The sequence below is a fragment of the Sphaeroforma arctica genome, assembly GCF_001186125.1.
Source record: "Sphaeroforma arctica JP610 unplaced genomic scaffold supercont1.595, whole genome shotgun sequence".
Lineage (NCBI taxonomy): Eukaryota > Ichthyosporea > Ichthyophonida > Sphaeroforma > Sphaeroforma arctica.
The window spans coordinates 1,768-17,329 of NW_014039963.1; the positions used below are offsets into that span (position 1 = coordinate 1,768).

The following is a 15,562-nucleotide window of genomic DNA, read 5'->3' on the forward strand; positions in this document are numbered from 1 at the left end:
TATATATATATATATATAGTATATATATATATATATAGTATATATATATATATATATATATATATATATATATATATATATATATATATATATATATTATATATATATATATATATTATATATATATATATATATATATATATATATATATATATATATATATGCGTGTATATATATAATTATATATATATATATATTATAAGTATCGTTGAATTCTTGTTGTTCTTGCATCAATTTATGAAAAGCAAAACGATGCGAGATTGCACTAAGTTGAAGATAATTTCTTGACTGCGACCTCATAAAAGATACTTGCACGTTCACGTAAATAGCAACCGTGCTGGTAACTTTTTTGCTGGTTAATTCTTGCCTCTGCATATCTTTAATCACATTCCACATTGACATCTTCGTTCTCAAGTTCTAACGATTCCCCGCTCAAATAGTAACATAGGATTTTACAAAACCTTCACGTTCAACATACATCTGGTTTCGTACAATTACGGCCATTGCGAGCCACTATAGTATTATTTGTTTTGCTCACTGGACACAATCTGGACTAATCTTGAACTCAATGCATTCCCGTCTCCGCAGTCGCCCGAATAAACTTATCGATAGTATCATGACATACACTCAATCGCAGAGTTTTGACAGACTGCAATCAACACGTACAAGTATACGTACGTGCACGCTTGAGTTTCATCTGTAACGTACTCTTGTATGTGTACATGATTAATTGTGGATGCAATCAGTATGCGAAATACATATACATCAACTTTTCCATCACACGCATAGTATTAATTAGAATTCGTCACGCATCACTAAGTTTTCCCTGTATCTGGCAAGGATTCGTCATGCATATGCATGCCCTCGTATGTATACATATAGTACTGACTACCACAACATTCCCTACCATTTGCAGAACTTACAACTACCAAGGAAGCTGGCTTGAATGGGCCGAACGGTTCAATCTGCCGACTTATTAGTGTGTATATATATATAATTAGCGGCATTTCATCAAACAACGATGATATGCAATTATATGAATATTTATTAGAGTGGAAATAAAACTTTCACAAAAACATACAATTTTACAAATCCATGTCGTGGTGAAACTGCACAATATCCGAGCTCCTCTGTTCAAATAACACTTCCGCTCGTTGAAGTCGTTCTTAATATAATTGCATGTATTTACATATCTTACATCTTGGATAGAACACATATACACTTGTTGAAGTCGTTCTTAATATAACTGCATGTATTTACATATCTTACATCTTGGATAGAACACATATCCGCTTGTTGACGTCATTCTAAATATTACTGCATGTATTTACATATCGTACATTTTGGATAGTACACCTATACGCTTGTTGAAGTCGTTCTTGATATAACTGCATGTAATTACATACCTCACATTTTGGATAATGTGTAAATAATTTGTTTTCTTTTCGTGGTCAGTAGATGTGCAAGTATTTTTTTATATACCACTCAGAAGTAGTCCACATTGAAAGTATATATGAAGCAGAATGCTGATGCGACTAATTGGTGAGATACTATGCCTGTAGCTGTGCGACGGATGATGAATCTGGACACACGATTGCCCACAAAATGTGCAGCAAAATTGGAATTGGTTAACGTAATAGAATCAATACGTCTCTTGAAATAAAAGGTCAATTCCTGCTATATTGGGTTCGTACGTGCCAATTCTTCATAAAGTGATTCATATCGTCCAACGGTCTGCTGAGTTGGACATTGCAGGCCAGATCGCGGCCACCTGCATCTGATTCAACACAGTTGAGTTGATAAATTCTTTGAGCCCAATTTCGTATATTTTCAACCGGCTTTATATGTCGTGACTGATACATATTTTATTTAGTCTGTAGTTTGTATCCCATATCATTAAATCAATCCTGATGCCAATGGACACCAGATTTACCTAGTAAGTTATCATTCGCAGCGCCTTCTGCTACCGCCGAACAATTTGCACTGCCATCAGAAGCAACTGAGTTGCGCCGGCTACTATATTCGGTGAATACCAGAGAATCCCTCTGCCTACGCATATCCTTATGTTTCATACATCGCTCGTACAACAAGTCGAACACTTTATCGTACACGTAGTCTTGATTCGCTGGCAAGTCTTCTTGGCCAACTCCATCCCCCCCCGCTCCCGCGCTACCATTTGTACGCAGGTATTTCTCACGATACTCATTGAGTAATCGTATGGCCAGCACAGGATCGGATTTATCATGTAGAGTAGTGAAGGCGCGCTCGAAACTCTCACACCGCACAACACTCTCTGCCGACGCAATCTCGAGATGTGCCACGAGCTCGTACACTCGGCACCAGCGTGGATTAACGCCTGGCAGCACCATGTCATCTACCGGTCTCGTGAGGAAATAGTCTTTAACCCGGTTCTGAGTGACATCGGATATCAAAATCGCCGTACCGTACCTTTTGTTGTTTTCTTCTAGCTTGGAGGCAAAGTCAACATTAGTACCAAGCGCCGTGTAGTTTAGACGTCTGTTGGATCCGATGTTGCCTACCACACTCTGTCCCGTATGTATTCCTATGCGCTGATAGAAAGGAGGCAGGCCAGCAACGGTCCACTTCGAGCGCAACAGAGCGAGTTTGGCCTGGCATAGAAGGGCAGCTTCACAGGCCAAACGTGCATGATCAACGACAATCTCAGGAGCATTCCAGATAGCAACTATACTGTCACCTATGTACTTGTCGACCACGCCCTTACAGTCGTGTACGATGTGTGACATGTCCATAAGATAATCCCCCAGAAGAATATCTAACTGGTCCACAGAAAGGCCCTCGCATATGCTGGTAAAATCTACCACATCCGTACAAAAACTTGTGATAATTCGATTCTGCCCCCCACGCTTTGCCTCCAATCCCGATTTCACCAAAAGTCGAACCACATCTGGCGGCACGTACTTCGAAAAAGATCTCAAGGATCTTCGCATCAGGGACATGACAGCGTAGATATTCGCTATTTCCTTTAGAGGCGAGTTGATTCCCGCCGAATCAATGGGGGTGGAGAAGTCGAGGTGTGAGAAATTCGTCAAGTTGCGCGTGCACTCGACTAGGGGCTTGGTCGCAATCTGGGCCACAATAGACGACACAACCAGAGAGCCAATGATGATGATTACGCCTAGAGAGACCGTGATGGTCAACACACGGGAGTAAAATGCGCCGTAATCCTCAAAGGGGATGACGACCGCAATGATGACAGCCAAATCCGACCCCGAATGAGTTCCGATACTCAGAATGTCCTTATTCGGCATGACGTAAATGTTCGATACATTAGAGGGGGGTACCGAAGTCGCATTGACGAAGGCTGCAATGGGTGGTTGACATGCAAACAGCTGAGCTGTATTGGGGTCCAGACAGTCAGAATCAGCCGGAAGTGCATTCGGACAATTTTGGGTGCTCGGCTCCAGGTCAACATGCGTCAAATAGCAAACACTCTCCTCCTCGCATAAGTCAATCAGAAAGCTTCCTACATTACTGATACGCTCGTTGTCATGGTCAACTACTCTATAACGTTCAAGTGTCGAATCGAGTCCGTTGCTGCAGTTGACTTCGCTAAAAAGCAGCGTTTCTGGATCCTCCATAGTAACAGCCACCATCTCTCCATTGCTTGGACTTATAATCATGGCGTAGCCATTCGAGCGCTCATTTTGGCGCAAAAAACCGGACCTCAGCTTGGACGACAGATATTCCAGAGTCATATCAGCGCCCACAACATACTTCACAGGAAGATCGAGTTCGAATGGAACACGAATCGCCACAGTCACGCCTAGTGCCGCATTGGCAGTAAAGCTGTACACACTCGACCAAAACGTGCCGAATTTCTCAGCTGCACCTAGAAACCAGGGTCTTGATGTAACAATGAAGCCGTCTACAACCCGTACTATGTTGGAGGTATTATATACGCTGCACTGTGGAGTTTCCAAGTCTATGCACGTCTCGTTCGGCCCGAATCGTATCAATGGATTGACCAGGCTGTCGTTCCGTACCCCTGACGCGATAGTGTCGTCGGAGATCAGAGAATTCTGAATGGCAACGCTTAGAACGTCGACAGAGGCATTGACAGCCGACGCTTGGGTATAAGTAGCGTAAAAGTATTCTTCGATACTACCAACAAATAAATTGTTAGTATGTACGGAATTGAGAAATCGGGTTTCATTCCACGAACGCCGCAAGGTATACGTGATTACATCCGCAGAACTCTGCGGGTCGATGTTGTCGTTATAAAAAGTCGACGCCGTGGTCCTAGTTAACAGCTCTGGTAGATACAGCTCTCCCTGAACATCGTTGGCTAATCTCAACCATATCCGACTGGCAACAACTTTGTAACTATTCTCCAAACCGTCCATAGTAACGTTATACATGACAGCCGCCGTCACAACCACAATACACAACACAGAGCACAAGGACAGCAGCACCAGAAACATCCGCAAGGACATTAATTTGTGGAAATAGGACCGATTGCCCTCTTGCTCCGCACTCTTCCTGCGTTGTTGCAGCGCTGTGTTGTCGTTGATGTGCATCATCTGCGTCAGCTGATGGGTCTTCGCTAAACGCCTGGACTTGAGGATGCGTTCCAGCACCTCTACATACACGGTTGACACCGGGGCGAGCTCGATCCACATCTCCCTGGGCGTGATATTCCTCAGTGGTATAGATACCCCACCCACAACAGAATCTCCCTGCAGCAGCACCACCACCAGAGTAGTGGTGCTCACCAGCATGCGATCCAGCTCGTCTACCACACCTAGGTCGTTCACAATATGGACCGAGTTCTCCGTGCTGGACGTGGGCATGATTTGGCGAGGGACAGGCGCTTTCCCGCCCGAACGAGCACCCGATAACAATGGCGATGAGTTGGATCTCTCCCCGCTCTGTGAGAGCGACAACGAGTGAGAGTGGTTTGTATGATCGCTGCCGCTAGTGTCTTTACTCTGCACGCGCTTCAGGCCACCCCGGACACGTGAACCACGAGTGTATTTGTGTGTGTCCACGTACAGCTGCTCATCCCAGGCCGGATTATACACTCGCGCGCCGCGGTCAACAGATTTGGCGCGCAGTGCGTGCTTAATACCCCATTGCGAATGTACACGAGCGGATCCTTCCCCCACAACCTCTTCTGACTGCCCTCTCGTATCATCCACGCTCGCTACGCTGATTGGAATACGCGCCGTACTGTGTCTTCTTACCGGTGGTACGTGATCGTACGATGAACCCGGGCGCCGGCCGTCAATTGATCCGACAGATGACGTGGCTTTTAAGGTATTGGAGGGTTTAACGCCCATCATGCGCTTGAAACTGCCTACATCTTCTCCGGTGGCAATAGCCTCCACGAAGGCTGCTACACTTGCATAGTCCCCGATCACATCACTGCATTCGCTAGTCTGTTTGCTTCCAAATGGGCTAGCCAGAGGTAACATCCCCCAACTTGGCGTGGCATTGCCCACAGTTTCGAGGTAATCCAGAGGTTTTTGGGCGTCTACAACCGTCGTAGATGTATTCGCATTTCCAGCAGTTGTAGAGCCATCAGAATGATCCAGAAAAACATAGACCGAGAATGCACTCCTACCCAGCCCTCTGATTTCCGTATCTATCGGTGTGTTCTGGGTTGAGTTGCACGGCAACTGCGCGTCGTTCGCCAAGCGTGTGCCAGAATTAGCTGTCTGTGTTTGCGTGTAAGCTTCAGGGGAGCTAGATCTTCGCATTTTAGTATTGCTTGTCCATCTCTTGGCAAGCAAGCGACTGTCCAGTCGCGTATGCTCCCCTTCAAAGTTATGTTTCCCAACGGATATACCGGCCTTATTTAATGGTGTGGAATTGTCCGGTATATCAAAAGGAAAGCAACCGGAAGTGATGCCTATATGTCTATGTAGTCTGGCCTGCGCTGCAGGTGAATGGGAGTGTATACGAGTAGCTTGTAATCCAAGCGTCCGCGCCGTGTCGCGTGCATGACGATCATCGGCCTTCGAGTGCTTTGCTAAGCCATTCGCTCCGCGTGCAACCACGGGGGTCAAAATGCAACCGGTAGACTCGGCTTTCTGTAGTTGTTGTATCCGTCCACCATCAGAGCGGTCTGAACGAGCCTGACTATACGAAGGTGTGTGTATCGAGTTTGTGTCTGCGTCCATTGAATACACTATATCGGCACTTGTCGCTTGACGTATTGCGTGACCACGTAGTCTTTCTGTGTCTTCATGAGCACTACATACACTGCCATAGACTGATCCACAACAATTTCCCGAATGGCATCCCTTACAGCACTTCTCAGTGCAATGAGAGCCTTCTGTTACACCACTGTCTGTATCTGCACCGACATCCACATTATTATACAGCGATAACCTGCGCGTGAATGGAAGAGATTGTCTAGCGTGCTGCGCTGTGCTCTGCGAACTACTCTGCGAATGGGTTCGAGCTCGGTTTAATTCGTCAGGTGCTAAAGTTTCTTCAGAGAAAGCATCGTTGTGATTAATATCAGTTGTTGTCTCGCCTGCTTTCGCACTCACGCCAATTGAAAGGACATCGAGGTCCTCTTTTGACGACCCCTCGTCGATGTTAATCAAGCTCGGCAGTTCGGTAGTACTACCGTACCTAGTTTGTCGTCTGTGGCCGCCACCCGAATTTCTTCTCACTGCACTTTGCTGAATAGGTATGTCCACATCCTGCGCTATGATAGCACTAGGAGGGGCCGTGATTCCGGAAGTGAGTGGTTGAGCGATTCCACCCGCGACTGTATAAATGCACCCTTCATCAGGGACTACAGCTGATCGTCGTAACCAATTTGATGTTTCAGACAAATCAGTCGGTGTGTTAGCTGGTAACATACATTTGCTGTTAGACTCTTCAGCCTCAACTGGCGATCGAGGCGAGGGTACCTTTATGGAGTGGAGGTCGCTTAACCTGGACACATCCTTGTCTGTAGCTTTCGCTAGAGGTGTTTTATACAAAGCACACGAATTTGCGCGCCTGATAGCATCCACCCCACCTTCATTTCGGGTCGATGTGTCATTAGTTTCTTGTTCAGAAGGTTTCTGTTCCCCATCAACGGTGTACGTGTGTTGAGGAACCACTTCTGCTAACACTGCTTCGAGCACTTTGATGCCCTGGTTGGAGTGACCGGTCGCACCGAATTCCAACTTAATATAACCACCGAGGAGCTCTCTGACTTGTATTTCAGGCTGAGAAGCGCTACCATTCGATCCACTGACACCCCCAGAAGACAATGACAAGCTTGTGACCTTCTTTGAGAGCCAGCGAACTCCATCTCTTTTCTTGTGTGGCATTATAATATAGGCGTGTGTGCAGCTTATACGAACGCATTATTCTATTCTCTATCAGACAGCCAGTATCTTTTATCGCGGGCTCTCCATAAGCCATTTATATGCTACATCACACTATTTAGCTGCCGTTCCTGACCGCAGCGTCATGGCATGACTGCAGATATAGCTATTGTATATGGACGTATGTATGTAATACAGTGTAGTGCATTTGTATGTACTTTCAAAATAATAATAAAATACCTGTGTTCCTGAACTTACTGGTGGCTGCTTCCACCCCTCTATAACTTCCAAGATGCATGACGAATCACTTTTCTTTGGTTTGGGTTTTTTTTACAAACCAAAAACCAAAACCAAAAAAATAAAATCGATCTGGCGTGTTTCAAATTTAGTAGGCGATCAGATGGATCTGGTCAGCAATCAATACGAGTCCACATAAAAACTAAAAATATAAAATTTCTGGGCGGGACTATTAAAAAGTGTAATAACACATTAAAAAACATATTCATAAAATTGCAATAACGTTCAACGTTTATAGGCTTACCGCTAACGGTATGCGACGTCATTGTGGTGGACAGACAAATTATGTGAATAAGGCTTAATCTGAAAAGTCAGCTCCTAAAATAACGTTGCTATCGAAATTTTATCCCGCTCGCTTTTTTCGGGACGATGTGAGGACAAGGGAGATCAAATCCGTCGAGAAATCCAGATTTGAGCCAATATTTCCATATAGTATGTATATAGTGAAGTAAAAAGGGTACTGGATTTACACTGTACAGTCGGAAGACCGCAGTTCTTGGTTGTGTGCACCACGGGGTGATATCACGTTAAAAACTTATTTTAATAAAATAGAATTCCAATTCCAGTTTCCCGTTAACGGTATTTGACGTCATTGTGATGTGATGGACAGTGATGGTCAGACAAATTATTCCCAAACAATGAGTCTTACAACGCCTTCTGCTAAACTTCTAACGCAAAAACGACCCATATTTTTTGATTCATCAAATAAAATAATGAAGGGACTTTTTGTTTTTGCTTTTTGTTTTATAAAAAACAAACAGCAAAATATACATATAAATAGGTACAAATGTACAGTATTTGTTCCAGGACATAAAAACGTTAAATCGCTTTTAATAATCCAAAAAATAGACCTTTATGTAGAGCATTTGGGATTTTTTTAAATAAAGTGAATTTAAAAAACTTATCGACGTTAACGGTCTGCCTCCTGGGCCAACCCCAATCTGTTAAAGGAGTCCATTTTAACGTTGAGCGTGAACGCTGATTTCGACAATATATAAATATACTTTTGTCGTTTTAAAAAAAAGAGAAAAAGATACGGGTTTGTAGACAAAACATTTTTATTATTATAAAACATTATCCAAAAATAAAGGTATTTTTAAAAAACATAAAAAGGCTAGAGATTATTTATTTTTAAAAAACAAAAATACTAAATTTCAACCATCGGGCATATTTAGGCCATATATAATAAATGATAAGGATTTTTAAAACGTATATATTCAAAACAAAATTTATCCGTTGCCGTACATTTTTTTCTGTGTTAGAAAACAAAATATTACATATTTATCATAGAGTTTACAGAGTCTATAAAGTTCTATAAATATATTTGTCGTCATTTTTACTGTCATTCCTATTATTAAAAAAATTGTAGAGCAGAGTGACCTAAAACCTCACTGTCCACACATCATCAGTCCAATTTAAATCGGGGTAAAAATATTGATCTGAATTTTGACCTGAGACCATTTCGAGATGAAATTTTTATGTACCTGCTAGTTAAAAAAAGGGGGGGTTTTACCGATCTAAGCATTTCCTGCTATTTATAGGTATTTAAAAAATAAATTGTAATGTCAACCATGTTTACCTCCGATTTAAAACAATGTTGGTGTTGTAAGTACCGAACTGTTCGGTAATGTTCCTTGGCGTTAATAAGAATACGAGAACTTCTAAGTGTGGGCGATAACTGATACGTGTGGAAATTTCGGCGTTAATAAGAATACGAGAACTTCTAAGTGTGGGCGATAACTGATAAGTGTGGAAATTTCTAAGTTGTATTGTGCGGTTTGTTGGCGAACGGCCGAGCAGGCTCCAAAGAAGAGGAGGTTGGTGTATGATTGGTGCTTTGCAAACCGAAGTGCGGTGAAATATGAGCTGGAGGTTGGCAGATGACGATATATGTTGAATGGGCTTGTAAGCTCGAAATTGAGAAGATACACGATTTGATAGGCAGCAGGATTCTCAAGGAAATCCTTCGGAGATAGTATAAATACGTGGGTTAGTTCATTCAAGAAGTTCATTCTGCTAAGGTAGACGTTTATTCAACAATCGAGGAAATAAATCTAAGTTTACCGTTACATTGTGTTTTAAGTCGATCTAAGATTACAAATTAGCGTTAGTGGAAAATGGTTGACGAGAAGGATAATCCAGCTGATACTGGGCAATCTCTCTGGAGATATGTGAGAGGGGAGCCGATGACGACACTTATGGATCGAGGGGATTACGTCAGGGGTACCAAGGCTTATGAGTTTTAGGCGAAGAAAGAAGGGTCCCGCCCAGCGATGGCTCTTGTAAATGAGGTTACCCTGGAGACGAAGTCGGAACTAGAGGGCTATATCAGCAATACTGTTATTGAGACGAAGGATCTGTACATCACGGCTGCAGCATTGTATCCAGCGTTTAAGGACCCATTTGGAGTGAGTGGAACCCAGGTGGATTTTGCGAAGGCAATAGGAGGGTGGGGATTCAAGCCTGAAAAGGTTATTGAGCATCTTCGTGAGATTTATTACTATGGTGCGAAAGCTGAAGCAAAGAAAGTGCTCCCAGAATGGTATCCATCTACTGAGGTGCCTTCTGAGGACGACCAGAGCAAACGTGAGACTGAGGAGGAAGTCGCTAAGGACAGTGACAGCTATGACAGCAGGGAAAGTAGCGACAGTGAGGATGAGGATGCTAAGAGGAAGAAAATAGTGCCTGCAGTGAAGGCTGCTACAGTAGGGAAGAAGGCTGATGTATCAGACAAGACAAGGGCAGCAGCTAAGTTGAAGATAGCGGCTAGGAAGCAACGGCGTGACTATGATGCTTTGTGCAAGGTGATTCTTAGGAATGCTAAAAAGGCGAATCAGCATGGGGCACGCTGGATGGTTCCTATGCTGAGGGATGATGACTATGTGCATATGCTACTTAAATTGGCAAATGATGTGAGCTCTAAGGATGTAGTGATGGAGGGTTTAAAAGGATTGACTGAACGGTGTATAAGTCTGTTGAAAACCTTATTTGCGAGTCGCAAATCGGAAAAGAACATGGTTCTAAGAATGTTTGAGGCAGGAGGGTTGGGGCAGGTGCTGAAGTAATTGTCTGAGATGAGAGAAGACGACATAGCGCGTCAAGAAGAGAGGAGGGACCAAGCGGGCTAGAGACATCAGGCGAGGGTAGCCGCGAGAGCAGGACATTTGCAAGCAGCAGCAGCTAGATAGAAGTCCAGGGTTTCAGGGATGACAGGTCTGAGAGGGGCGTGCTTGTTTTGCAAGCAGGATGGTCACTATGTGAAAGAGTGTCGTGTGTTGAAAGGCGTGGTGTGTCATACGTGTAGCAAGAGAGGTCATACTGCGAGATTCTGTCCTACAACACGATTCAGGGTAATGTATTGGCAGTAGCGTCTGAGGAGGTGCGTATGAAAGCAGATGGGACACCTGAATTGTGACATGCGGCAGCGGTTAGTTATGAAGGACCAGGCCAACCGTTGATCTATAGTTATGTGGAGAGTGAACAGTGTTATGTCGATATGTTTGTTGATCAAGGCGCCGATATGTTTGTTGATCAAGGCGCCGATATGTCGATGATTTCTAAGGGTTTGGCAGAGCGTCTGGGGCTGGCTGCTCAGTATGATTTCTGGGGAGAGTGGGTTACGGGATTTGGTGCTCCGCTTTATGTGGAATACAAGGTGCGAGATGTTGAGGTTGTTTTGCCTACTTTAATAGGAAAAAGGTGGGTTAAGTTGGATATGTGGGTTATGGATTGGATTCCACACAATGCGGGTATGTTGTTAGGTAGACGTGAATTGAACGGGTATGGATTAACTGGGGCAGTACTCACTAGGTAAGGGGTGACTAAGTATACACTGCTTCCGGCTGAGGTGGTAAGAGAGAAGCCATCAAATTTTAAGAACTGGTTGAACAAAGAGACGTCTGAGCCGGTGTTAGATTATATTCAGCATATGGCGGCGCCGTTATTATATCAGCGAGCAGAACAGGTAACACCCATTTGATAGTATGCAAGATGATGGGGGTTATGATTCAGTTTATGAAAGTGATGGATCCGGGGGTGAGGACGATTATCTAATGTTCGATACAAGTGGCTTGGAACTGTTGGCTGAAGAACTGGGGAAGTCTACGGAAGAATTGGCAGAGTTGGTGGCGGCAATAGGAGGGTGGCGTACAATGACAAGAAACCGAAGTTTGTGAAGGATCGGATGCTTAAGCTTCAGATCAAAGAAGGAAGGGCGCCTTTGGGACAAGTATATGCGGAGAAAGATGTGCGGCTTATAGAAGTGATGAAGAAGAAGGTGCAACTATTGCTTGAAGCTGGGTTGATAGAGAGGGTGCAAGGTACGGATTGGCTTACAGTGCCGAAACTTGTGCCTAAAGTTCCGGGTAGTAATCCCAGTTATGAGAAACCCAAGGATTGGAGGATGTGCATACTAAACCCCTAAACCCTAAAAACCCCAAAAACCCTATACCCTATACCTTAAAACGTACGAATTATCAGCTAAATTCGAGTACATTACCGATACTAACAGAAGATGAATTTCTGGCAACAGTTAGGGAGCGCAAGTGGAGAACCAATGTGGATGCTGGAAATGGTTTCGGGCAGTTAATGATAGAGCCTGGTAGTCGAGGGGTTATTGTATTTTTGACGCCCTGGGGAGAGAGATTCCAATTTATTGGGATGCCGTTTGGTTTGAAGGAAGCATCATTTGTGTTCTAACAACTAATGGATGAGACATTGGAGGAAATTAAAGGAATCAAGACATACATTGATGATACCGCGTTAGGTTCGGATGATCCAGCTGAGCATTGGGATGGTATTGTGGAGATGATCAGACGCTTTAAGGCGAAATGAATACAGTTGCGGCTGTCAAAATGATTTCGCGTATTGAGAAGATTCTATAGTCGTGATGGGTCGAGAGGTTACAGATAAGGGTTCGATGATAAGTGAAGTAAAGCTTCAGGCGTTTATTAGATATGCCCAGGCCTAAACCCAAGGCCGAAGTCAGGATTAGTGTTTTGGATGGTGAGCGAGATACGTTCCAAATTTCTCAAATGTGTTGGCTCCGATTAGTGATTTGACTAAGAAGAAGGTACGGTTCCAGTGGGGTCCTGAGCAGGAGAAGGCTTTTCAGCCGGCTCGGAAGATTTTAAAGGCGAAGACAGTCTTGGTAGAACCTAGACAAGAGGAGCAACTTAAGTTGCAGACAGATGCGTCGAATTCGGATATAGGTGCTTGCTTATGTGTGGGAAGAGATGGAGAATGGCTTCCTGTGGGCTTTGTGAGTCCCAAGATAGATTTCCATGCTAATTTGTCTCCGACAGATAGAGAGTTCATAGCGCTAGCATATGGGTTTTTGAAGTTTGCGGGTTTGATTAGGAGATCGCACGAGGTACTTATAGTAGCGATAGATCATCAGCCAGTTCACGTCGGATCCAGTGGGTAAGAGACGGTAAGGAATGTTGTGTATGTACGATCGTTTGATATGGATCTACGGTACCTGGAAGGGTCAAAGAACAAAGTTGCGGATGGACTTGGTCGTGATCCTATTATGGTGCCTGTGTCGGTAGAGGGTGTTAAGTTCGCTGCATGTGCAAAAATGGGTCTGCCAGAGATTGATGAAGGTGTGGATTTGTCATTTGATAAAGTCCGTAAGAGTGTAGAAGACAGGAGGGTCCGGCTGGCGGTGGTTAAAAAGAAGCTGCGAGTGTTAGATGAGAGTCTTGATGACAAGGTCAGTGCCGGCTTCAAGGTTCGTGTGGGTTTATTGTATCAGCAGGTTACTGCAGTGATGGAGAGAGGTATTACTAAGATGTGGGATCCGGATGTAATGGCTAGCAAAGAGTTTAAGTGTATTGGTCTAAGTGTATGGTCAGAACTTGTTCAGCCTTTGCAAGAGTATGTTATTACGCTGGTGCATCAGACTTTAGCGCATGCTGGGGTAGATAGGATATGGGAGTTCCTGAAGGTTAAGTATGGAGAAAAAGTGCTGCGTTCGCAGGTTGTGAAGGTTTTAAAGAGTTGTGTTGCGTGTCAATAATTTGAGGGGCTTCGTAGGACTACAGGGTTGTTAATGCAGTCTGAGAGGCCGAAAGATGTTGCAGTGTGTATAGACATGTATCATTTGACCTTACCAAGGACAGTTCACGGTTTCGAAGGTATAGTAGTGGCCATATATCATTTTTCGAGGATGGTGTGGTGTCGGCCATACACGTTGGAAAAGAAGAATACTAAAGGGGTATTAAAGGTTTTTCTACAACAAGTGTTGCCTTAGAGTACACCTAAGAAGGTAGTGATGGATGAGGGTGGTCCGTTTGCTTCAGCCGATATGAAACGTTTATGGGCAGTGAGAGGTACAGAATGTCATTACGTATCAGTAAATAGGCATCAGGGCAATGGTAGGCAGAGAGGGTCATGCTTACGATTTTGGGTTGACTTGCTAAGAGCTTGTCGGTTGGGGAGAAAACCTTATGGCCAGCATATATATATATATTCAGTTATGTTGGCGTACAATGCGACAGTGAATTCGGCCACGGGTATCAGCTCATACTATCATGTTACGGGCCGGCATTATACGGGGCAGGTTGATAGAGTAATTCAGGCGAAGTTGTTAGAGATGATAGGTTCTGAGCTTCTGAGTGAAGCTGCTGTGCGGGATAGATCGATGGCCATTAGAAATGAAGTAGCGGAGGAGGCGCAGGCAAAGGCGGCAGACAAGAATAAAAAAGAGGCACCAGATTGGCAGCCAGGGCAGTTGGTTTGGTATACTGGTAGGTCGAAGGATAGTAAGTTGGCGAAAACCTACTTAGTGAGAGGCACGATTGTTATGAGGGAGCACTTACAAGGGATGTACAAGGTCAGAATCAATGGGAAGGTTAAGTTAATACATGTGGATCAGCTTAAGGTGAGGTTAGAGGATCCGAAGCATGTTTGATCTGGCTCTACAATTATACTGGTGAAATTGAAATGGTGGCAGTAATGCAATAAACAAAGATGGGGAGGACTTGGTTATATGCCATGAATTCAGTTTTTTGGTATATATGTTGATACGATAGTCGATGCGGCGAAGCGAGGTGAGAGTAAGGGCGTCGTAGCAGATACTTTGGATTTGGCTATGAAGCATCACTTCAATAAGAATAGGTGGAACAAGTTGCAGATGTTCTTTCAGGTTCCGAGGGATCCGATTTTGTAAGATTCGGTCTAATAAAGACGATACTAATGCCTTAGAATAAATAAACGCGTAGATAAATTCTAAATATCGTGTAAATATCGATATAAATAAACGAAATGAGACGTATAATAAAGTTACGTTTGCCTCGTGAAAACAGTAATACTCTGAGGGATTGTGAGGCTGAGACATTGCCTATATATAATCCTCTCAGTACTGTTTCCGCCGAAGGGATTTTATTTAGTGTTTCGTTGTCGCTCTATTCTGGGGCGAATCCGAAAGACTCATAAAATCCTATCTTTAGAAAAAATATATATAAAAAATAAAAATACTCTTGACGTTCTTAGTTATTGTCTTAACCAATAACTTGCCACTATCAAGAATTACCGACTTAGCCTTCATCAGACTGGCACATCTGGTTGGCTTATCGGAGGATCAACTAGGTAACGTTAATAGTCTCTAGAAACCTATATTCGGTTGAGCCATCTCGCTACCGAAGTATCCACACATAAATAAAATTGGAAAGTAAATAAAGCTCTATTAATAGAACTAGACCAACTCTTTTATGTTTGGTATTTTACTGGCCTTTTAATGGCCTCATCCAAATATCTGATATGTCAAATGGAAAAGGTTTAATTAATAAAACCATTAAACCCCATTTTAGGAAACTTAAGTTCATCGTGCTATTAAGAGCACATTTAGGAGACTCAAGTTCCTCGTACTATTAAGAATACATATAGGAAACTTAAATTCTCGTACTATTAAGAGTACGTTTATAATTTGCGTATACGTTTATACATAGAGT

The 15,562-nt window shown here is 43.5% G+C and overlaps 1 protein-coding gene across 1 annotated transcript; it reads right to left on the bottom strand.

Annotated features, from left to right (window-relative positions):
- Positions 1 to 1,707: 1,707 nt before the first annotated feature.
- SARC_07470 (hypothetical protein) lies at positions 1,708 to 7,519 on the bottom strand. Its single transcript, XM_014298584.1, has one exon. The coding sequence runs from the start codon at positions 7,314 to 7,316 to the stop codon at positions 1,902 to 1,904; it is 5,415 nt and encodes a 1,804-aa protein (XP_014154059.1). The 5' UTR covers positions 7,317 to 7,519; the 3' UTR covers positions 1,708 to 1,901.
- Between the last annotated feature and the right edge of the window lie 8,043 nt (positions 7,520 to 15,562).

Coding starts and splice junctions, on each gene's coding strand:
- SARC_07470 (XM_014298584.1), bottom strand. CDS start 7,316: ATGCCACACAAGAAAAGAGATGGAGTTCGCTGGCTCTCAAAGAAGGTC.